The sequence below is a fragment of the Syngnathus floridae genome, chromosome 14 (genome assembly GCF_059516105.1).
Source record: "Syngnathus floridae isolate MCC-2025c chromosome 14, RoL_Sflo_1.0, whole genome shotgun sequence".
In the NCBI taxonomy this organism is placed as follows: Eukaryota; Metazoa; Chordata; class Actinopteri; order Syngnathiformes; family Syngnathidae; genus Syngnathus; species Syngnathus floridae.
The window spans coordinates 11,212,949-11,235,198 of record NC_142426.1 but is presented as its reverse complement, the minus strand read 5'-3'; the positions used below and the strand labels follow the sequence as shown (position 1 = coordinate 11,235,198).

The 22,250-nt window shown below is 40.9% G+C and overlaps 4 protein-coding genes across 6 annotated transcripts; all 4 read left to right on the top strand.

Annotated features, from left to right (window-relative positions):
* The first annotated feature begins 87 nt into the window (after positions 1–87).
* LOC148387739 (putative flap endonuclease 1 homolog) lies at positions 88–4,039 on the top strand. Its single transcript, XM_088396600.1, has 11 exons — positions 88–377; positions 913–979; positions 1,095–1,197; positions 1,338–1,392; positions 1,551–1,612; positions 1,720–1,856; positions 2,165–2,225; positions 2,505–2,636; positions 2,708–2,853; positions 2,921–3,065; positions 3,380–4,039. Exons 1-11 carry the CDS (start codon positions 296–298, stop codon positions 3,434–3,436), a joined length of 1,047 nt encoding a protein of 348 aa, XP_088252726.1. The 5' UTR covers positions 88–295; the 3' UTR covers positions 3,437–4,039.
* Positions 4,040–4,247: 208 nt separating this feature from the next.
* agfg1b (ArfGAP with FG repeats 1b) lies at positions 4,248–12,029 on the top strand. Of its 3 annotated transcripts, none has more exons than XM_088397019.1 (12): positions 4,248–4,596; positions 6,961–7,054; positions 7,349–7,464; positions 8,016–8,154; positions 8,232–8,388; positions 8,513–8,620; positions 8,810–8,948; positions 9,159–9,238; positions 9,395–9,490; positions 9,841–10,002; positions 10,556–10,650; positions 11,021–12,029. In XM_088397019.1, exons 1-12 carry the CDS (start codon positions 4,430–4,432, stop codon positions 11,078–11,080), a joined length of 1,413 nt encoding a protein of 470 aa, XP_088253145.1. In that variant the 5' UTR covers positions 4,248–4,429; the 3' UTR covers positions 11,081–12,029. The 3 variants fall into 3 exon arrangements, with proteins under 3 accessions (XP_088253145.1, XP_088253144.1, XP_088253146.1); XM_088397018.1 differs by having other exon boundaries at positions 8,510–8,620; XM_088397020.1 differs by lacking the exon at positions 8,513–8,620.
* Positions 12,030–12,081: 52 nt separating this feature from the next.
* fbxo36b (F-box protein 36b) lies at positions 12,082–13,651 on the top strand. The gene is made up of 4 exons (XM_088397024.1): positions 12,082–12,226; positions 12,484–12,592; positions 12,805–12,977; positions 13,121–13,651. Exons 1-4 carry the CDS (start codon positions 12,110–12,112, stop codon positions 13,388–13,390), a joined length of 669 nt encoding a protein of 222 aa, XP_088253150.1. The 5' UTR covers positions 12,082–12,109; the 3' UTR covers positions 13,391–13,651.
* Positions 13,652–13,802: 151 nt separating this feature from the next.
* On the top strand, positions 13,803–22,246 carry grk7a (G protein-coupled receptor kinase 7a). The gene is made up of 4 exons (XM_088397016.1): positions 13,803–16,385; positions 17,410–17,865; positions 19,092–19,372; positions 19,687–22,246. Exons 1-4 carry the CDS (start codon positions 15,789–15,791, stop codon positions 20,024–20,026), a joined length of 1,674 nt encoding a protein of 557 aa, XP_088253142.1. The 5' UTR covers positions 13,803–15,788; the 3' UTR covers positions 20,027–22,246.
* The last annotated feature ends 4 nt before the right edge of the window (positions 22,247–22,250 follow it).

Sequence of the window (22,250 nt, the reverse complement as noted above, 5' to 3'; positions counted from 1 at the left end):
ACTGTGTACCAGGAATCCTCTGTTTAATATGACAAAATTTCGAAGTAAAGAAAGCCTGAATACAAATTTAATTTTAACATAATGCGTCGACGCCGTAAGATTTGACGTATATAATGGAGTTAAATCGCTGACAGAGGAACAAAACTCCGCCGTGAAGCGAAGATACATGTAATCCCTCTAATTTCAGGAGAACAAAATCAAAATAAACCATAAACAAAAAAAAAAGTTTGGTTTTTGTATTGAATGTTTTCCTGGCATTACCAGAAGTGACGTCATAGCTGTTGACAGTTCGGGGATGGGGATCACAAAACTAGCAGATTTGATCCGATTGGAAGCTCCCGGCGCAATTTCCCACAAGTATATTGGTGACTACACAGGTAAATAGTCACTATTTTCCATCTTTTCGTTTTGGATCGTTTTTCTTTGGCACGATTTCGCCATTGTTGTTAGCCACAAGCTAACCTAGCCCGACCCCTTTACCTTGCGTTGAGTGCAGACTGGTGCCGTAATTCATAATTTAAAAATGACAATTCTGTTGAACCACAATTCAAAAGCAAAATCTGATTCTCATTGGTTAATTTGAATAATTTTTACATTTACTCCTATTGCTAATTTTGTCACATTTGTTGTTCTGTGACCACTGTGTTTATCTTTCATCATTATGGAGTTAGAATAAACTGTCAAAAGTATTGTACTTGGAAAAAAAATAGAATTTGTAAACTGTCACAGAAAGGCACAGAACTGGACTTCCTTGGAAAGTGATGGATCAAACCTGTCATGTATTTCAGCTCAGCAAGTTGCACAAAACGTACTGAAAAAGTGAAGATCTGGACATTTAAAAGTTTCGAAAAGGGAAAGTTAATAGTGGATATAAACGTCATTCATGCTTTTGAGTTTGTGCTCACTCCACAGGCAAGGTAATTGCCATGGATACATCAATTGTCATAAACCAGTTCCGTACCGCAACACCATCACTCAAGTAAGTCCCTTGAGACACAAGATCATGCAAACTGGAAGAATAATGTAATTGAATATGATTTGCTTCCATTTTAAATGAAATCATGAAATTGGCTGCATGTTTGTGACGTGTGCAGCCCGCTGACCGGTCTCCTCTTTCGGACACTCACCTTCCTGGAACATGATATAAAGCCTGTGTTTGTGTTTGATGGAAGACCCCCGGAAGAAAAGATTGCTGCTGTAAGTTACACAGAAACTGTGACCGTTGAAAATTGAATATGAATTTGGAAGGTAATTTAAACGTTTCTGTTTACGGGTTGTAATAACTGACAATTGGTTCTGTGAGAAAGTTGTGTGATCTATTCATGATTTTCTTCCAGCTTCAGAAACGAGCAGAGGCAGCAGGTTGGAGCTCCCCCAACCATTTGGGCACTGGTACAAAAACATCTTTCCAAGCACCTATACACACACACAGGAGCATGCAGCTACTTTTATAACCTAAATTCTAACGTTTGTTACATTATTATTATTATTATTACAATATTTGGGACGTCCATGCGTAATAATGATGTCATCATGTTCTTTCCATCCAGCATCACTTCAAACAAAAGACTGTTACCAACTCCTGAAGCTGCTGGGTGTACCTGTGATCCAGGTATGATCATCAAAATTTGATTTTTTTTTTAATTATTATTATTTTATTTACCTCTTGACTCTTTTCACTGAAGGCATTTTTCTCCCCTTCATGTTGGCTTGTTGCAGGCTCCAGGAGACGCTGAAGCCTTTTGCGCTTGGCTGGTGAAACGGGGGAGCGCGGAAGCTGTGGCATCAGAAGACATGGACACGTTGCCATTCGGAGCGCATGTTGTGATTCGTCATATGAATGCCAAAAAAGACAGGTACAGAGGGACAAACGGGCTGATTTCATTTGCTGTTATCATCTATCTCTGTATTTTTAATTAGAGTCATCAGCATTTTTGTAACTAAACTTAAAAAAAAAAAGTCTACAATCTTTCCACAAATGCAAAATTAACCAATATACCTGGACAATTTTATCCCTATAGTGATCCCTCTAAAATAAAGTGGAAGCACTCACAATGTTTTTAAATTTCACAATATCTTCCAAAAAAAGAAAAAAGAAATGTTTTAGCTAGCTATCGGGGTCATACTATATTGTATTTACCATTGGTGTTTTTCATATTCACAGTGACATTGTGGAATATTCTTTACCGAAGTTGTTGGAGAAACTCCAACTAACTCACAAAGAGGTAAGTAATACTATTCAAACATTATTTTCAAATTATTTTTCTGGATTTGTGTTGCCAACAAAAAAGTGAATTCTATGCAAGCTTCAGATACACCAGAAATGAATCATCACGCGAATGCAACAATATTTACAGCTTTATAAAACCGGTTTATTTACATTTTCTTTTATTATGTTTATATACACTACAGTGCTGTTTTTTTTTCAAAATAATTAAGTCAAGGTTTTTTAAGCCTCCAGTGCGCCATTTAAGATTCATCAAGGACTTCTTTTGTGTTCCTAGTTTGTTGACCTTTGCATCTTGCTGGGATGCGACTACTGTGACAAGATAGTCGGCTTTGGTCCAAAGAGAGCGCTGAGTCTCATCCAGAAGTACCGCACGATCGAAAATGTCGTTTTGCACATCAACACAAAGGTGCGAACTTGTCAACTAAGCTGTGTTGTATGAGTTTTTTTCTAAAATGTTCCATCCTTGCTGCACCACAGACCCATCCTGTACCAGATAACTGGAAATACAAAGAAGCACGGAAGTTATTTTTGGAAACACCAAACGCAGAAGTACCTGAGTTTATGTGGACTGAACCTGACGAAGAAGCCTTGGTTGGGTTTCTCTGCCAGAGTACATACGTCAGGTGTGGTAGTATTCTCTCTTTTTTTTTTCAAAAAATAGTCACTCAATGTCTGGATCCATGTTTTTAGGGAGCAACGAGTCCGTCATCGCATGGAGAGATTTCGACAGATTCGGGAGAGTAAGCGGAAGGAAAGGGAAAAGACGACTGCAGCGGGAAACTGCAGGCAAACTCGGATGGATGACTTTTTCAGAGTTCTTAGAAAGAGGGAGCAGGTGAACCTTATGATTTTCCTTTTATTTTTTTGGGGGGGGGTCTTGAACAGATTTATTCCATTTACATTGATTTCAATGGGGAAACATGATTTGAGATATGATTATAGTAAGGCCAGAGATTTTGTTTAAAGTGTTTTGCAGCTTCCATTACAAGCCTTTTGGGGCAGCCGCTAATTGATTACTTGCTAACTTTCACTATTAGTGGCGAGAATGCTCTGCTTTTATGTGTAGAATAGAAACAGTATAATTTAGCTGAAACTGAACAATTGTGCATTAATTGGTCTGTTTTTATTATTCGCTCTGTCCTCCTCCAGCCTGTGGAAGCTGCTGACTGTGGAAGCAGCAAGAGAAAGAAACCAAAATTGAAATGAAGCCGGCAAACGTGAATGGGAGTTGTTTGGACCTCTCGCGTGTCAACCATTTGCTGTAGATATTTTTTTTTTATCTAAAGAAAAGGTTGTGCCTCGTTTTATAATGTGAAAATCACATTTTGTTCCATCATGCAAAAAATATTCAGGATGTTTTTAATTTTTTTAGTGTCTTGCAAGGCAACAACTCCATTTTTTTTTAAATGTTGCTGTTTGACATGCTTTTAAGAGGTTCTAGATTATGTAGGTAGAAAATAATAGTGCATTGATGGTTCTTGTTTTATATGGGATCGTTTTTCTTGCCTGAGTGGCAAAATGCCATTCAAAGTGACCATTTGTTAAAGCCTGCATCATCAAGCTATCAAGAAAGGCAGAGCAAGTCGTGACTCGCTATGAAAGAGGCCAGTGTGATCGCTGTCAGGGTGGCCAAAAGAGACAGGGGATGTCTCATTGCAAGGGATTCAACTAGCACCTGTTGTGTAATCGCCGCCAAGGCGCAGACCACAGACTTGAATTATGATAGTGGATTTTCTTTTCCCCCAAAAGACTTCAATTAAGATATTGTAATCTGTGCCAAAGAAAATAAATGTTTTTTTTAAATACTCATCTAGTTGAGTTTTATGTAAAGTGGCTCTGGGTAGTTATGTTTAGTTGGTGTTACCATTAAGAGGGGATTCTTAGTAAAGTTTTTGGACCAATACATAAAAAGAGCTTTTTGCTGTTTTCCAACTTGGCGTTGCGATCTAATTCTGTCCTGCTGATGGCGCTCTGACTGGTGAAGCCGGTTTGTTTACTTGCTTTTGCCCTGAGAAGAAGAATCAGTCAGTCGCTCTCCTGCTTAAGCGCTCAGCAAGGTGCCTGCCTGCCGCCTTGCCTGTCTCCCTCCCTTCCTCCCCGCCCGTCCGTCCGACCGACTGGCTGCCTGCCTGCCCGCCCGGCCGCTGCCGTCCAACGCGGCCCCGAAGACACCTACCGCGGCCACCTGAATATCTCACCATGGCGACCAGCGCGAAGCGAAAGCAAGAGGAGACTCATTTGAAGATGCTCCGGGAAATGACTAGCCTTCCCGCGAATAGGAAATGTTTCGACTGTGATCAACGCGGCCCGACCTATGTCAACATGACAGTAGGCTCCTTCGTCTGCACCACCTGCTCCGGCATCTTGTAAGTCCGATTTTCATCAATATTGTCCGCCCGGTGAGGACGAGGCGTTTGCCGGGAGGGAAGGGGGAAGCTGGGGAGCTGCGCCGGTGGCTGACTTGGCGGTTCCGTTAGCACGTATGCTAGCGATCAAGTCGAGACAGGTTGGACACTGAGACTGAATCAGTCCCAGGCCGTGGTTGTGTGTACGGCTCTAATTAGAAGCTCTAATTGAATTAATTGAATGGAGTCTTCAAAGGTACATTTAGGCTGAAAATGTGGAAGTGGATGAGTGGAACGCGGTCTCATGGGCGTTGTTGGGGTGGTCACGGTAAGCGACGTAGTGGGTGGCAGAGGTGGCCAGAGTACTCACTTTCTACACTTAAAATCATCGTATCTATTTATTCTGAACCAAACAGTCAAGACTCCGAAATGTGCAAGTTTTATTTGGACTAAAAAGTTGTCAGTTTTGGAGCGAAAGCAGCCAGTTCTTTTTCTGACGTAACAACAAGACATGTGGGCATTTCGATTTTGGATCATGTAAAAGGGGCATTACCCAGGCAGTATTATTTGTTATTGCTCCAAACCAGATTTATGTCAGGGCTACACCTTTATGAAAAATACAAATTATTTTTTCTTCACAGTGCAAGAAGTTTTCAAGCTCTTTTGGTAATGTCGTTCTCAACAAATGAGCTATATTCGTAATCACAACAAACAATATCAGATGTATTATACATTACAGAATACTAGGCGTTCCTTTCCCTGTATAAAATACTTAATGTAACCAAAATTAAACCTTTAATATATGGGACCCTACATAAACGCCTATTGTGGAAAATTTAGTAGAAAATACAGATGTTGGGAGAGAAAGTTTAAAATTAGTGACACCCACATGTTTCCTTGGTGTGCTATGCAACATTTATTGTGGATGAGTTGGCCACTTCCCGTTTTACCCCCAAAAACAAAATTATTGGGAAATCATCTGCAATGAACTTGAGTTGAGCAACACGCTGTACTGTGTGATGGGGTGGCTAACCATTCACTTGCATGTATGTGCGCTTGCTTCATCATTCCTATGATGTACATGCTTAGCCTAAGTTGTTCAAATAATTTTTCTCATGGTTTTGGAAAATAAGAAAAAATGAGCAAATGTGTAACGCTGCCTCTTGGCCAGGTCACTGTTGTAAAAGAGATTTAATCTCAATCGGTCATTGACCTGGTTCAATAAAGTTTGAATAAATGAATAAAATAATTGATTGGGTCATTGTAAGTTAAATAGGACTGGGACAAATAGGCTAAATAGGCTAACATTGGGAAAAATCTCACATTATGTTGTTTATTGGGTGTCAAATGAATTATCGAATGAATCGATGAGATCATCTGACAGGGTATTGAGTCTAAAAAAAAATGGATAGTTCTAGTCATAGATAAGACACTACCTTGTAGCAATCTACTTAAAATCCCTTGTCCTCATTCTATGGGGGAAAAAAGGGAAGAGTAAAGTTGCATTCTCACATCCGACCACAATCTCTAGAATGTAAACATAGATAATTTATCTTGATAAAAGGTTAAAAACAGGAAATTCAGACAAATTGTCCAGGAAATGTTTTTCAAGTAGGTTGGCAGCCCTGGTTATGCTTCTCATCACACTACAGATCGCTCGCAAATTTTGTATGCACCTCAACCTATGGCTGATGAGGTCCGCAAACGTTTTGACAATTTAGAAATCTCGTCGTCCACATCAGTCATAGCATTGTCACTTTTCTTAAGCTGTCCTTGCCCTCATCAAATGACCAAAAGCGTAATTAGTGAATTTGCGGAAAATGCTGTTCACGGTGAACCCTTTCCAAACTAGCTGTAAAAATTCTGATGAGTAGACCGATTCCTCTGTTGGAATTTTCTTTGCATCCTGTCTTTGTGTGCTATACTGTACTTTTTTGCCAACAGAGCACATTAGTGGTGTCTCTTTCTCTGTCATATAGTTTCTTGCGAAAAAATTCACCCACTGGTAGTTTAAAACAAATTTGCAGTAGACGTGGACTGGAAAACAAAAATTCCAAATGCAAAATTTGGTTCATATTTTTATGTTGTGGTGGACTGCATATTTATTTTTATTTTTTCTTTATGTATTTTTCAATCAGTGGCACATTGTAGTCTAGTTTAAACCCAAAATATTTCAACTCTATTAAGCTTTCCGAGTGATTTTCTCGTGATCGTTCGACTTTGCTTTGAATTCGAGGAATGCGGTGGCAGTAAATGCATGCCGCAATTGTTTGGTGTTGTATTTAGGTATTTGTCTTTGCCTCGGTCTCTCTCACGCAAACACGCACACACGGACGGCATTGGGTTGGATCTGGCCTTTCAAGAAATATCTTCTCCCCTCCATAGGCGAGGGCTGAACCCTCCACACAGAGTGAAGTCGATTTCTATGACTACGTTTACGCAGCAAGAAATTGAGTTCCTTCAGAAACACAGCAATGAGGTAACACACACACTCGCACAACTTTGTCAAACATCTTTGAATAGTCATGATGCTCTGGCTTTCATTTTGAAGTCATGTTTCGGCCTTTTTTTTTAGTTCTGCCTTGTCAACTTTATTGGCATTCCTTCTCTGGGCTTTTTTTCCTCCTTCCATTTCTCGTCATCCCCTCCCCCCTCCCTGCTACTTTGTTTCACCTCCTTCTCGGTCACCCCCACTCAAATCACCCTCTTTTCCTCCCTCCCTCCCACCCCCGTCATTCCTTTAAACCCCTCTCCACCATCCACCCTGCTATAGGTCTGTAAACACATCTGGTTGGGCCTCTATGATGACAGGACGTCAGTTGTTCCAGATTTCCGGGAGCCGCAGAAAGTGAAAGAGTTCCTCCAGGAAAAATATGAAAAGAAAAGATGGTATCCTGAATTTATTTTTTTGCATTTTTGTTGTTGTTGTTGTTATTGGTACAAAAATAAGATTGTTGGTCAGTTAATTGTTTTCTTATGAAATGATGATTTGGTTGTTTGCAGCTACTACTGGAGACAACAGAAACATAACTTTCTCTTTTGACATCGCACAAGGTGGATTTAAGGACAAAACACGACATCACTATTGTACCACATGGTGTCAAAGTCATCATTTTATTGCTTTGGCCTGAAAAATGCCTAATAAATGAGAATCTCCCTGATTAGTGGAGCTTAGTTTTAAAATGTATTATTATTATTTTTTATAATAATTATTATTAAATTTAACATTTTAATAGTAAATTACACAAGCCAGCACAAATGTTTTCTGAAGGCCTTGGGCAGATTAAATTGACATGACGATTTGGCAACACATAGAGCCTCAACGTTGAATGGACCAGAAACAAATTGCCAGTGATGGCCACATTTAAACTGCAATGTCCATCTTCAGTCATGAGAATGAAGGTTCACAATCTTAATTTTTTTTTCACGTAAATTTGAAGGTACGTGCCTCCGGACCAGGCCAGGTCCGTCATCTGCGTCCAGGCATCTGTTTCTGGCTCCTCAGCAAGCAGCACTGGCAGCACCCCGGAAGTTCAGCCTCTCAAGACCTTACAACTCAACAAGACCCCACTTCGTCAAGTAAGCAAAAGCACATCGAAACCCCTCCACAAACCCTTTAGCGATCTGATTTTTTAGCGTTTGTGCCGCATGTCCAGTCCCCAGGGTTGGGCCGCTCCCAGGCTCACATCACTGCCCAAGAGAAAAAGTTTGACCTGCTGTCGGACCTGGGTGGTGACATTTTTGCTGCCCCACCCTCCCAGGCTGTCAACTCTACCAACTTTGCCAACTTTGCACATTTTCCAAGCCAATCAGGTAAAAAAAAAAAAAAAGGAACCACCTATGTTCCAAAAACTCCAGACTCATGTACATGCTGTCATCATTCCATTCCATTACTCTTTCACCCATCATCCAATTTTCCCCTTGTTGTTGGCAGCAGCAACTCAGGCTAACACAGACAGCAACTTTGCCAACTTTGATGCATTTGGAAACACTGCAATTCCATCCCATCTGAGCACGTCACCCCCCTCAAAGTCCTTTTCCACAGGTACCCTCCTCCCTCCACCCCCACCAGCTTGTCCACATTCACTCATCCCCCCTGTTTTCTTTTTATATTCATATACGTTGATTTATAAGTGTAGCCGCACTGGATTTAAAGGCAGTCTAGCTAATTGGGACGACAATGTTGAAGCTTCTACATTTGTCAGACAAATGTCCATAATACTTATTTAAACAGGAGGAGGCGTGCCAATTCCGTCCAGGTCAAGTGCTCTCCCCATCCAGTCCCAAACCGGGAGCTGCACAGAGGATCGCTACGCCGCACTGGCCGAGTTGGACAACAAGCTAAGCTCGTCTGCAGGCAGCGGTGTTCAAGGGTGAGAGACGAAATGTTTTTTTTTTCTCTTTAATCATAGTAACTCCGCGTACAGTATGTTCAAAATACTTCAAATGACTTGGGTAATGATGATATGAGTGTCGTGTTTACTGGAAGTCAGATAAAAGTGTTTGTGAAGAGAAATAAAAGATGCATTGTGACTTGTTAAAGAAATATGAATTCATGCAATAACACAGGCTTGTCATGACAGGAGTTTTTTCGGTCCAGTGCTTGGCTCATCTCCAGCCCAGAATGCACCTGTTCTACCCAGCATGCAGCCCGGCTTTGGAGGTGACTTGAATCATAGTAATCTTTTTTGGAGTGGCTACAAAGTTTACATGTCGCAGGGGTTATAGATGGGATGGTTGCGATTTTGAGATCTAAGTCAATTAAGTCGGGCACACGTTAGTTCAAGACTTTCTTTTTAAAATCAAGCCTTCCATTTAGGTGTGCCTTCCACAAATCCCTTTGTTGCTGCAGCCGTTGCCTCCGAGATGGCCACCAACCCTTTCCAGGCCAATGGCAGAGCTTCGGCGGCTGCAGGTGTGTGCACTTTGAAGCACACATGGACATCTTTTCCTTGTGTGGTACTTTTTGTGATTAGGTCAGGACTGAGTAAATACATGTAACACATCCGTTTTATCCAGCCCGCTGCGCATTTACATTAAAATAACCAAAAAAAAATGCAATATTTAACGTACACCCTTACACTTGTTCTTTTTCATCCCTCATTTATGCCTTATCTGGCTCAGCTGTCCAATTCAAATGTGGCCCTTGAGCACAAACGTTTGCCCACCCCTGAGTTAGATGTTCAAGTAAGCTTAGATAACTGCCTGTGTTCTTAGACTTGTTTCCTCCTTGTGTTGTGTTTTCGTTGCGTATGTCTGTTGTAGCCGCCTCATTTGGTACTGGCTCTATGAGCATGCCTGCTGGCTTTGGAAATTCGTCTTCGTACTGCCTCCCGACCAGTTTCAGCGGAAACTTCCAGCAACAATTCCCTGGCCAGGCCCCCATCCCTTACTCACAACCCGGGGCCTACCACCCTCAGTCCAATGGTTAGTGTCCTCCCGCATCCCCGTGTCCTTGGACTCCCTTTTGCCCACGCAGTACCAGCCATTGATTTCCTAAGCACGCATTATGATTTTTCTGAGCATGAGGAATATTTGCTTTGGAAATTGTCGCTTCTGCACGCAAAGAACTTAAAGTCACAACAGTGGCAGCTATTACGCAGTGATTTGAGATTGCATATTGGTTGTCATTTTATTGAATGCTTTGATTTATATCAAGGGTTCTCAAACTTTTTGGGTCCAGGGGCCTCCCTCTCACAGGTGAGAATTTTTTCAAGGACCCCCTAATAATCTGAGTGCCAGTTAAAAGACATTTATGGTAAATACCATTGAAATGTTCAAGTTTTAAGTTTGTATTTGTGAACCAAAGGCCCAACAACCAAAATTTGACATCTCCTTCAAGGCTCAGTGAGCTTCTGAATGTCATTTGGCTTTCTGGGATTTAATCCTTTCTCACTTCTTCCTCAGTTTAATTAACGCCAAATAAAAAATATTGATTTGTTTGGTTTTATAAGGTTCATGTTCTTCTTTCTCTCAAAAGGCCCTGCATTTCCAGTTTATGGTCCAAACAAGCCCTCCATGACGCCGTTCGGTCAGCCCATGGCCGGTCCTGGCGTGTCCAATAACCCCTTCATGGTGAGCATGCCTTGTCTCAAGTTACCGCTGTGCCCTGTGACGGAAGCTACAAATGCAATCATAACATTATTCCCAGTGTTCCCATATTTCACTAAGTTGATTAGCCCAGTAATTGATGAGTCAATGGATGACCTTTGACTTCCCACATTTGAAAACAGATGTCAAGTGAGGGTTTTTTTTTTTTTTAGTATAGTAAAAACGTGATTGTAGTGTTTTTTTTTTAATACTTTAGTACTTGAGTGTTTGTGTTGTTTTATTTTTTTTTATTATTATTATTTTTAAACAATTTCAGTACTTCTGTTTGAATATACAATGTCAGCATTTTTTTTGCCTGCTCTAATCATTCCTGTGACCTCTCTTGTGATTCCAGGCAGGAGCCCCTACCGGAGCATTCCCTTCAGGTGGTACCTCAACCAACCCGTTCCTGTAGCACAACCCCCAGTCCTCATCACCAGAGGGCAGCATGCAGCACATTAGTCAACGCACCGTTAAGTCACGCTATTAGTGGCACTACATTTCTATCCACACAAAGTTTACACTATGAAGGAGTACAAAGGACCGTATTGAAGACTAAGGGACTGTTAGGGTGAAAATGTTTGGACTATATACATACTTTGTTTTTTTTATCATTTGTTTATGCCTGTACGCTTTGTGCATATCATCATTTGTAATCATATTTACCGTATGATGTGTAACAAGGACCGTTTTAACAAAGGTGAGTTGCCACACCTTGTGTAAAAACCACTACACGCTATTTTAAGTGAGGGTTTATTTACCGTCAGATGCAGGTAATTCATTTCAAAAAGGGATTTTTATTTTATTTTAGCATGAATGCTATTAAACTGACACTTAGGCCCAAATTGTCCATGAGGAGCCTTCACAACCCAGTTACGCTTGCCTATAACCAAAAGGAGCTTGCAAAAATTGTATAAATCCACGCAGGTTAGTCGGTAGGCTGTTTTATCGTTAAGGAAAATTGCGGAGCCAAAGGTCATCAACCAAGGCCAGGTCTTTTGAGTAACTTCAACTTAAGGTGAGCAAACATGAGCACAAATGCACTAAAGAGTCTTAACTATTTAGATAATGTGTGCAAAATGACCCAAATAACCAACCGCTCGCCGCTTGAGGATAACAGATTGCAAATGTTTGACGTGAGCTGCCTCAGCATAGGTCTCACGATTCGGGTTTGCGCTCAATCAAGGCTGCGTTTTTTTTTATTATTGATTTAATTTGACTCTGGACATATATTAGGGTCCCATTTGTGCCGCTCGTGACTAACAAATAAATTTCATGTGTTTCTTGTCTTTACAAAAATAGCTAAGTCAATGTGTACATATATAAATATATGTATAAATAAATTAAACGATTTTTAAATACGGCATCCTTCTAGTTATTTCAGCAAGTGCGTACTGTACATACTACTCCACTATTATTGTGCATTTCGTTGAACACGGTTGCTATGGTAACGCAACAAACTGTCATGGCGTCCCTGTTGACAGACCCGCTGTTTGAAACCTCCGGACGTGGTCCCTCAACAAATAAAAACTACTATAACTGTGTTGTTACCAAGAATGACGTAAGTATACGCTCTTAAGTTGCAACTGTCAAAATATATTTATTCGAATTTTCTAGCTTTTGCCGCTATTGACAGTCACTGTTAAAGCTCCGAATACAAATTACCGTTAGCCGTTAACGTTAGCCACGCTCGTTTCCATCCATTTAATCAAAAACTGATAATGGTAGTTTTTTTTTTTCAGCGGTACGGTATTAATTTAATGTTTCTTATTGTGGTGTTGTAATGCACTGATCCTTTTATTTCACTTTTGAAAACAGGTGATTTGGAGATGGTGGATGATATCTCCCCGAGCTGTATACAGACTTTCAAAGCCCGGCCAACTGATCATGTCACATGAAGACTTCCTGGATGACAGCAAACTACAAAGTAAGGACTTTATACAGTATGAGGAATAAATATGGGTTATGTTAATTGCTCTGCTGCAGAACTCAAAAAAATGAGTGGTGGCACATTAATCTATTACGAAATGCGTATAATTACTGGCATTTACAGCAAATGTCGCCGCAACCAAAGTGCCTATTCTGTAGTCCACATTGTCTATTTTAAATGCGTCTTGACGAATGTCATCTTTATTGTAGATGAGCTCCGCACGATTTTTGGCTATAGTGCCTTGCAGTACACCAAGGCTCTATGCCAGGGCCATTTTGATTACCTTGCACGTCTCCCTGACTCCTTACTCCTGCGGATCGTCAACTATCTGGAGTTAGAGGATGTGGGTCAACTTGGACGAACTTCCCGCAGGTTTAGGCAGGTGGGTTCTTTCAATGGTCAAAGATAAAATAATGCACCTTGTTGATTAACAGAAACATTTTTAACCTGTCCAGCAAAAAGTGTGTTGTGTTGACGTGTTTTTGAATCTACAGTATTATGATGGACTCTTCAACTGTTTGTTAGTTATGTGCCTCGGAGGAGTTCTGGGAGCAGGCGGTTCGGAGGTGCTGCAAAACACTTTCTCCCGGGGTTCCTGCCCTAGCGCGAGAAGTGGGTTGGCGCAACATCTTCTTCACCAACAAGCTACAATTGCAGAAGCTCATCAACCGCCGCCGGCTGAGAGCCGAAGAGGAGGAGGCCGTGTTAACCGCCGAGAAGAGGTCAGAGACATCTTGTCCCGACCTAAAACCAGTCACTGGGGTGGAACAAACAATAGAAGGATCAGGGCAGTAAAAAAAAGATGATCCATTCCATATTTTGCGGGGTGTTGTATTAATTTTTCACGCATGCAATTTACATCAAATATTCATTTAAGTCTTTGGCAGTATGATTTAAATCGATCATTTGTCGAACGTTTTTGCAACAATTGCTAATAGATTATTATACAGTGTGCCATTTACATTTAAATTAACTGAGGAGCCACATTTTTGTTATATTACTACTGGATATGAGAGGCTAACTACTGCCAAATAAAAATAATGAATACCTCCCAAATGAGCATTTTTAGCTTTGTTAAAGGTAGATTTTTTCGATCTTATTTTTTTCTGAAATCTATCATCTTAAATGTTCTCTTTTTGTTTTCTTTATCTTAAATTGTCACGTTTTGATAAGCAGGCCACTTTGAGTTACATCATGATTTAAGTTCCAAGAAGACAACTGTTAGTGCTGATAGGATTACGTTTCAATGGGAAAACCAATCCTCTAGGGGGCGCAGTCTTTCATTCATATGTGAAGTGAAGAGGATTTTCCCTGCCTGGCAACCTTTAAATCACGTGGATCACAAAATCTGCAGTGTCGCTTTCACTAAAACCAATCCGATTTATTTCCTATCTGGTGTGAGTGTCAAGTGAGCTGTAGCCTTTTCATGAGTGATTTCACTTTGAGGTGAATTTGACCTGAGCAGCATTTTGCCAGAGCAGTCTTGCTGTTCCTGTGTGGTTTCTCACCATCCAGAAATCTTCAAACGTTAAATTGCAGACTAAAATTGGACGTGTGAGCAGTTGTATCTGTTGTTTAGAATCGGAATCATTTTTATCGGCCAGGGAAGTAGTTTTGAGTAGTAACAGCAAATATATATATATATATATTAACTGTAGAAATAGATGGATACTGATTTTTGAAAATTGACCACATTTGAAAAATTTCATACATTTTTAAATAAAAAGTAATTTAATGTCGATCTTTTTTTAATTTTTTTTATCGTGGTTATCGGTCACGAATGACCACTCCCACTGCGCTCATCAGCTCCTTGAGTGGACAGCTTGAGTCATTAAGTGGATGGAGTCAGACCTTGTAAAGACCCAGTATAGTGGAGCTGGTTAGGAATAAGTTCAAGACGCTCTGGCCATCTTAACCTTTACTTGCTCGTCAAGCCACGTTAATCCCATCAAGGTTAAAGGCTCATGCCTCTTGCAGCTCAAACATTGTACGACATGGAGAAAATAGCACCAGACAACTCTGGGTTGTCGTCGTCTGCACCTCAGCTCAATCTCTCACTCGATTGCCGACATGTTTGCCAACATATGACTTGCAGGTAGCTCCAATGAGAATTCATGGCTCAGCAGAGCTGTGGTAACAAAGAGGATATCGTACGATGGCTTGTGAGTGTAAAGATTAACCTAACCCTTTGACCTTTTGGATAGGTTACAAGTCTTGCCCCGCTTTCATCCACTCAGGGGGCTTAAAACCCTTTCTGACTGATCCATTTACAACATGACATTTGGCATCTTTTCGATTTATGACTGGTCGTTTGCAACTTTCCTTTTCTTTGTCCACTTTTTCAGTAACTGACAGATTTTTCTCACTGACCATAACATGCCAATTAAGCATGGCTAATTGGCAATGGCTGTAAACATATCTGATTTGACCTCCTGGCATATTATAAATGAAATGGCTTGTGGTTGAAGTGGTGACGGCGAGTCTGTATTATTGTTTCAGGTATCTCAGGTATTCATTAATCAGAGATTCTCACCTATTTAAAAGAATATAATTCAACTTGTAATTCAGGGATGTCCCACTCCAGTCCTCAAGGGCTGCTGTTATGCATTTTTGATATCTCCCCTTTCTAACACACCTGATTCAACTGATCAGCTCATCGGCACGCTTTGAAGAAGCTCGATAATGATCCTGATCATTCGAATTGGGTATGTCGGAGGCATGGTAAACATGCACGACGGCGTTGGGAGTTGGGTTAGGGTTAGGGTTAGGGTTAGATAGCTCGTTAGATTTCCCTATTGTCGGTCGAGGAAATTTACCGAACTCCAAAGAAACAATCGTTAGCATCCCTTGCTAGTGACTGCATCATGAACAAATATAGAGGGTTGCAAAGCTTCTTAGGACAGAGCCCGCTTACGATTCCCTTTCTGTGCACAGCATCCTCAAATAGACCACACAAAGATACTTAAGCCAAAATCCCTCCCTGGTATTTAATTCTAAATGAGTAATTACTGGGTGTGTCAGTGTGTCTTAGATTTGCAGGTAGGTTGGGTGAAGGAGCTCATTCTTTCACTGGCTTTTGAGAGTCCCGCAACCTGAGACCGGCCGCAGACACACTGCACCAGTTCCTTTGGGAGTCGCTGAAGAACCCAGTCGCGTAAGAGGGGGCCGAGGCCGACCACATACAGCCGTCAAGATGTGTGACATGGGGGGACTGGATAACCTGGTGGCCAACACGGCCTACCTCAAAGCCCAGGGTGGTGATGACAAGGAGATGAAAAAGCGCCGTCGGAGCTTGTCTCTGCCGAAGCCGGAGCAATGTGCTGCAGTGCGAAGCTCCATCGATAAGGACTTTACATCACTGTGTGAACAACAGCCTATCGGCAAAAAGTTTTTCCGTCAGTTCCTGGCAAACAATGCCCAGTATAAGCTGGCCGCTGATTTCTTAGACGAGTTTTACGATTGGGATCTGGCTGAAGGTGCGGTCAAAGACAAGTCGCGTCAGAACATCATCAAAAAGTTTTGCAAACCTGACTCGAAAGACTTCTTGGCCTTTCTCACTGGGGAGGCTGCCGAAAAATGCAAGGCGGTGACAGATGCTAACTTCGAAGAGGTGATGAAAGCGAAAGTCCAGGAAGGTGTGAGAGAGTATTTGAAGGGAAAACCCTTTACAGATTACCAGGCCAGTCCATCCTTTGATAAATTTCTCCAGTGGAAGGAGTATGAGAAGCAGCCCATCAGCGACAAGTACTTCTATGAGTTCAGGACTCTGGGAAAAGGTGGCTTTGGAGAGGTAAGACTGAATCTTCATGACATATCGTCACTGCGTTTAATAAAATCCTTAGACTCCTTGAATATGATCCTCAATAAGATTAAGAAAATGCAATATTTCTACAACTGTAATGTTAGAAATATTAAGAAGCATGACATCAATGGCTACATTAACATACATGATGCTAGCAAGTTAGCACTTGCAAACAAAATGGTTCAGTTTTAGAAACAGTTTTCAGTCTGAATGGCACATGATCTAGAAGTGATTCTAGAGGAATTGAACTTAATAGAATCCCTTCACCGAACTTAATTGAACGGTTATGGAGAAAGTAAAGTACTGCACATATATTAATCAATGTACTCAACGTAAAGTACTGTACATATATTAATCAATACACTCACCTTACATCTGTTGAGAGCAGTACATATTTTTATTTAAAAAAAAAAAGAGTTGATTCAACGTGTGAGGCTGCTGTCTTTGCGAAATATTGTAACTGATGTGACCCACTGTTTGGGGTCGGGGACTTCTCCTAAACTTGAAGCAACTGTGCTGTGATGCAGCATGAATGACGCAGGATCAAGTACAGATCCTTGGGGTACTCCTTTAATGATTCACTATCATGCTTTGTGGTACTTATACCTGCTGTACAAATTAGGACAACACAATGGTTCTCAGGACATTGTTCACAACATTGTTGAAGAAGTTAAATGAGAGAAGTTGTGATGATTTCTACAATGATTGAACCAAGTATCCACATTAAGTGTATGGCATTATTTTTATTTTTAAAGAGCCCCTTCTGTGTTGAAAATTGGAAAAATAGCATCTCCTGCCAGGGTTCAAAGCTTGCAAACAAACAAGTTGACTTAACCATCTATAACGTCCCACTGCCTTCTGAAATGTAGTTTCAAGTTAATATAAGTGAAATATTGCCTTTTTGTATCATAGAGCTAAGGATACATTTGAGGAAATTCAAAAAGGAATCAATGCTGTGGTAGTTGAAGGCTACTTCTGTGACAACTGAGATATTGAATCCGACTTTTTCCAGGTCTGTGCCGTACAAGTGAAAAACACTGGCCAGATGTACGCTTGCAAGAAGTTGTGTAAAAAGCGACTGAAGAAGAAGGGCGGTGAGAAGATGGCCCTTTTGGAGAAAAAGATCTTGGAGAAGGTCAACAGTCTCTTTCTGGTCAACTTGGGCTACGCTTATGACACCAAGACCCACCTGTGCCTTGTCATGACCTTGATGAATGGAGGAGACCTCAAGTACCACATCTACAATATTGGCTATGACGGCAAGGGCGTGGACAAGGGCATTGAGATGAAGCGCATCATTCACTACACGGCCCAAATCACCACCGGTATTCTTCACCTGCATGCCATGGATATCATTTATCGTGACATGAAGCCTGAGAACGTGTTGCTGGACAGCGTCGGCCAGTGTCGACTTTCAGATTTGGGTCTGGCCATAGAGCTCGCCCCGGACAAAACTGTCACTCAAATGGTGAGTAGATCCACTCGTAGCCGTTCCTATTATTTTGGTTTTTATTCAACGCAAATCTAGCCTGACTGCAAATGACAAGGGAAGGCAAACGATGCCTCAGAAACTGGTTGCCAGGTCTTATTAGGTAAGAAAGGTGGTCACTAAAACTGAACCCATGTTCTTGGGCAGGTTGTCAATCTTGGTGGGCTTGTCACTGTAAATCCGGACAAGGATTACAGGACTGCTTTAAGAAGACCTTTGCTGTCTCAGTATTCATTATGTAACTCATCCTTTTGTGATCAGATTATAGCCAGGCGGCATTTTAGAAGCTTCTCGGAATATCTTTTAATAGGTACATAATGTTTTGCCGCCGTGTTGCAGACCTCCATGTATTTACCGACGCCTCTGAAAATCCACTTTCATTTCTAGCAAGTTCAACGTTTTCTTTTAATGATGTAAAAACGTGACAAGTTTGGTAAAGAATCGGTCTGCTTTGAACTCTTCTTCAACTGAGAACTCACCCTAACCCTAACCCTAATTCCCAAATCACGTATGTCCCGAAAGATGACCAATTCTGAAACTGGGTATCTTTAGGCCTTGTACTTGCTGTAGCAAAGAGTAAGCCCTCAGCGCTTATGAACGTCCGCTAATCTCATTATCCAGTTCTGTGATGCTCCTCAGCCAGCTGAAGTGACTGGACTAACCTCCTATGGCAAGGCTGGCTTTGGTCCCCCTAATCCTCTTAACTGGCATTATACAGTCTGTCCCTGATCAGATTGACATAAAAGTAATAGTGCAAGTTTTCAGGCAAGGTTATTTTCATTTTATCGCGAGTGATTTTAAATGTCTATCAAACCTTCAATAGATCACAAAGCAACAAGAAGTTGGTAGTCATGCTACATTTGCACGTTACACTGGATTTAGGGGTTTAGTATCTTCCTAGCGAGAGTCAGCTAGCTCAATTGCCTGTTACGTGTCCCAACTCACGGTTCCAAAAGTCTTGGTAGGTACGTAACAGGTAGGCGAACTCTGTCAGTGTGTAGATAGATGTGTATGACTCTTGACAGGTAGTAGGCTTAGCATTAGGATTAAGCTCCCGGTTCGAGATTGCGGGTCGGGTCATGCAGAATGAGGGGAGGAGGGGCGGGGGATAGCGGCACAAGTGGAGGATAACTAAGTTAAAGGTGAAAGTGAAGGTCCTCTTTCAGGTTCCTTATAGGTTCCTTTCCCCTGTCTTCCTTCCATAGGCTGGTACTGGAGCATACATGGCGCCAGAGCTTCTGAACAAAACTCCATACAGAACGTCAGTGGACTGGTGGGCGCTGGGTTGCAGCATTTACGAGATGGTGGCCGGCTACACGCCTTTCAAAGGGCCTGATAGTAAAAAGGAGAAGGTGGAGAAGGAGGAGGTACAACGCCGTATTCTCAACGAGGAACCCAAGTGGGAGCACAAGTGTTTTGACGCTACCACAAAGGACATCATCCAGCTGTTCCTCAAGAAGAAAATAGATGAGCGTCTTGGCATGAAGTAAGATCTTTCACCACCACACTAATGGGGAAAAATGATTCAATTGCACTCTGAAAATTATTATTCTTTAATAACTTTATGTTCAACTAAATTATTGTCGATCCAGAATGAGAGTAAATGAATGATTTTCCGACCAAGTAAATTCTATTGGATAATTTCCCGTAGTACCAAAGTTGGGAATTACTTCTTCAAGCACGTTTATGAAAAGAAACCATCGACACACATTACAAACATTTTTGAACACAGACAAAAATTATTATCATGGGTGAATAAAAAATAAATACGAATTACCCAACTGTTTGAAAACATTTTAGGGACAACATGGCAGATCCCAGGAAGCATCCGTGGTTCAAGACCATAAACTTTCCCCGTCTGGAGGCCGGCCTGGTGGCTCCTCCGTGGACACCCAAGCCCAACGTGGTCTACGCCAAGGACACGGGCGACATCGCCGAGTTCTCCGAAATCAAAGGCATCCAGTTTGATGCCAAGGATGAAAAATTCTTCAATGAGTTCAGCTCAGGCGCCGTGCCAATCCAGTGGCAGCAGGAGATGATCGAAACGGGACTGTTCGACGAGCTCAACGATCCCAACAGGAAAGAGGGCGGCGGAGATGGAGATGACGAAAAGAAGTCCGGTACTTGTATATTGCTCTAAGAGGGACTCCTTGTTCATTTTTCATGTCACATGCACATTTATAACATTTTCAAATATGTACAGTGTCGTTTGTCTGATGCATTTCAACATCTCATCTCAAGGATGAGCTCTGGAGTTCCCGAGGCATCGGAATGAGGAACTTGGGTCAGTGACAGAGACGCGTCGGCGGTAACTAAATTAATCTGTAAGTTTGCAAATTGCCAATTCAACAATGTGGCAGCAAAGTATGAATGAAGGCAGGCAGAGTTTATTTGGATAGCACTATTCTAATTTCAAAGCAAATCTGGAGTGCTTTACAGAGCCAAATAAATTAAAAAAAATTAAATGATAAGATGAATGTCACAATAAACCCCGATTTAAAAGCAGGATTAATAAAAAGACTAAAAAAGAAATGAGAAAACATTTGTAAACTCTTTGGATTTATAAAAATGCAAACTTTAGATCCAGCTGTTCCGTACATGGCAGAAATTTTACAATGCCACAGAAATATTAAAATAGTTTACCAGAAAAGAGTCCAGGTTGAATAGAATCATAGCAGGGGTGGCAAAAGTACTCATTTTCTGTACTTAAGTAGAAAGGCAGATACTTGTGTTGGAAAAAAAAAAAAAAAAAAGGCTGGTAAAAGTTGAAGTACTGATTGCTTAAGAAATATTTGCTTTCTCCGAATCTGTTGCTTTTCACATTCCGCCTTATAAAACCCCAAGATCTCAACTCATTCAACATCTGACTGCGGTTGACTTCTATTTCTCTCTTTTTTACATCGTCATCCTCAGAGATTGAAATAAATTCTTTTTGGCAAAGTAAGGAATAAAAGTACAGATATATTTGTAATGTAAGGAGAAAAAGTTGTTAGAAATATTGAAAAAAAATCTCTATTTGTAATTTTTTTTTTTTTTACACAATTCTGGATGGTCTGATAGACGTCAAAGTTGAAGCATACCCTGGCAGGCCTTATGATGCCATCCATCATAAGGACACACACCAAAAAAAGTGCTTTTTAACTGCTGTAGTTGGAGTGCAGTTCAATCTTAAACCTCTGGCCTCTTTGTTGAACCTTGAATTGTACTATAAAAGCAAAAAAAAAATGTAAATATTGTACATCTATATATCTATATACTCTGAGTGAGGAGCAGTGTAAGTGGTTTAGTACCTTCGATGTTGGTGCTATGAGGCAAATTGACTAAATGATAATGCATGGACTGGATTATACCCGAGAATGGGAATTTTAGAAGTCCTGGGTGATGAAATCCAATTCTGGAATGTTACGTCCTGTGTGAATAACTCAAACCAGCTGCTGAGAGGATATCCATTCGCAGCATTGTTTCCACTCTCAAGAGAAAAATACCGCAAGATTGATCATTAGAATTAAAATACACTCCCATGCTTTGAAATTCTCCCGAGAACAGCCTGCGGAGTACGAATATTTCTCAGGAAAATTATTTTGCTGAAACTTTTTGACATCCCCCAATTGTGAGCTTGAGTTTTTACAGTTAATGTTGAAAGGCTAAATGTATGTACTTGTAAATATTAACACCAAAAACGTTTTAACATATATATGTAGAAGATAGATGTAAGGCTGAAATTTCATTAAAAAAAAAAGTAAAAAATATGTTTTTAAAATGTCTCTGTTTCTGTGGACCAGCATGGTCGACGGTTGACATCACTTTCGTATGGACTCACTGGCTGGCTCCAGGTTGTCTTTCAGGCCCGCATTGCCCGGCAAGTTCAACTCTTAGCTGATAACGGGATAACCGGTGTTATCCTTTCCCCTTCTTTGCGTAAATCACTCTCAAATCCCTTAAGGTTCTAAAGCATCCCTGTGCAACTGCCACTTTGACCATCTGGGAAGAAAGCAGATTAAATGGAAAAGGAAGTATGGACTGATAGATGATATTTGTTGCAAATGACTTAAAATAGAATCTAAATAAAAGTCAATATTTAAAAAACAAATCTCCATGATTGCTTGACGGGCCGAACAGTCAGAATTTAGGAGACGCCTAAATCCGCACTGATAATCCTCCTTTGACACGGAGAAGTGCCTGATGGATTGAGATGGTGGCCGGAGAAAAACAAGAGAGCAATACTGACAAAAGAATACTCGCATTCAGTCCTTAAATTTGTAAGAAAACTAAAAAAATAAGAAAAATTGCATTGTTATTGTCAACAACACCTGCAGTTTTTTTTAAACATATTTCTTTTAAATAAAATAAAATAATGATGGCCA

What these genes read in the sequence shown, in the direction of transcription:
- LOC148387739 (XM_088396600.1), top strand. Translation starts at nt 296, where the DNA reads ATGGGGATCACAAAACTAGCAGATTTGATCCGATTGGAAGCTCCCGGC. An exon ending in TCCAACTAACTCACAAAGAG is followed by an intron (nt 2,226 to 2,504) that starts GTAAGTAATACT and finishes TTGTGTTCCTAG; the next exon opens with TTTGTTGACCTTTGCATCTT. An exon ending in TTTTGCACATCAACACAAAG is followed by an intron (nt 2,637 to 2,707) that starts GTGCGAACTTGT and finishes GCTGCACCACAG; the next exon opens with ACCCATCCTGTACCAGATAA.
- agfg1b (XM_088397018.1), top strand. Translation starts at nt 4,430, where the DNA reads ATGGCGACCAGCGCGAAGCGAAAGCAAGAGGAGACTCATTTGAAGATG. An exon ending in ACAAGACCCCACTTCGTCAA is followed by an intron (nt 8,155 to 8,231) that starts GTAAGCAAAAGC and finishes CCGCATGTCCAG; the next exon opens with TCCCCAGGGTTGGGCCGCTC. An exon ending in CTACCACCCTCAGTCCAATG is followed by an intron (nt 10,003 to 10,555) that starts GTTAGTGTCCTC and finishes TTCTCTCAAAAG; the next exon opens with GCCCTGCATTTCCAGTTTAT.
- fbxo36b (XM_088397024.1), top strand. Translation starts at nt 12,110, where the DNA reads ATGGTAACGCAACAAACTGTCATGGCGTCCCTGTTGACAGACCCGCTG. An exon ending in GGATGACAGCAAACTACAAA is followed by an intron (nt 12,593 to 12,804) that starts GTAAGGACTTTA and finishes TCTTTATTGTAG; the next exon opens with ATGAGCTCCGCACGATTTTT. An exon ending in CTTCCCGCAGGTTTAGGCAG is followed by an intron (nt 12,978 to 13,120) that starts GTGGGTTCTTTC and finishes ACTGTTTGTTAG; the next exon opens with TTATGTGCCTCGGAGGAGTT.
- grk7a (XM_088397016.1), top strand. Translation starts at nt 15,789, where the DNA reads ATGTGTGACATGGGGGGACTGGATAACCTGGTGGCCAACACGGCCTAC. An exon ending in GAAAAGGTGGCTTTGGAGAG is followed by an intron (nt 16,386 to 17,409) that starts GTAAGACTGAAT and finishes GACTTTTTCCAG; the next exon opens with GTCTGTGCCGTACAAGTGAA. An exon ending in GATGAGCGTCTTGGCATGAA is followed by an intron (nt 19,373 to 19,686) that starts GTAAGATCTTTC and finishes AAAACATTTTAG; the next exon opens with GGACAACATGGCAGATCCCA.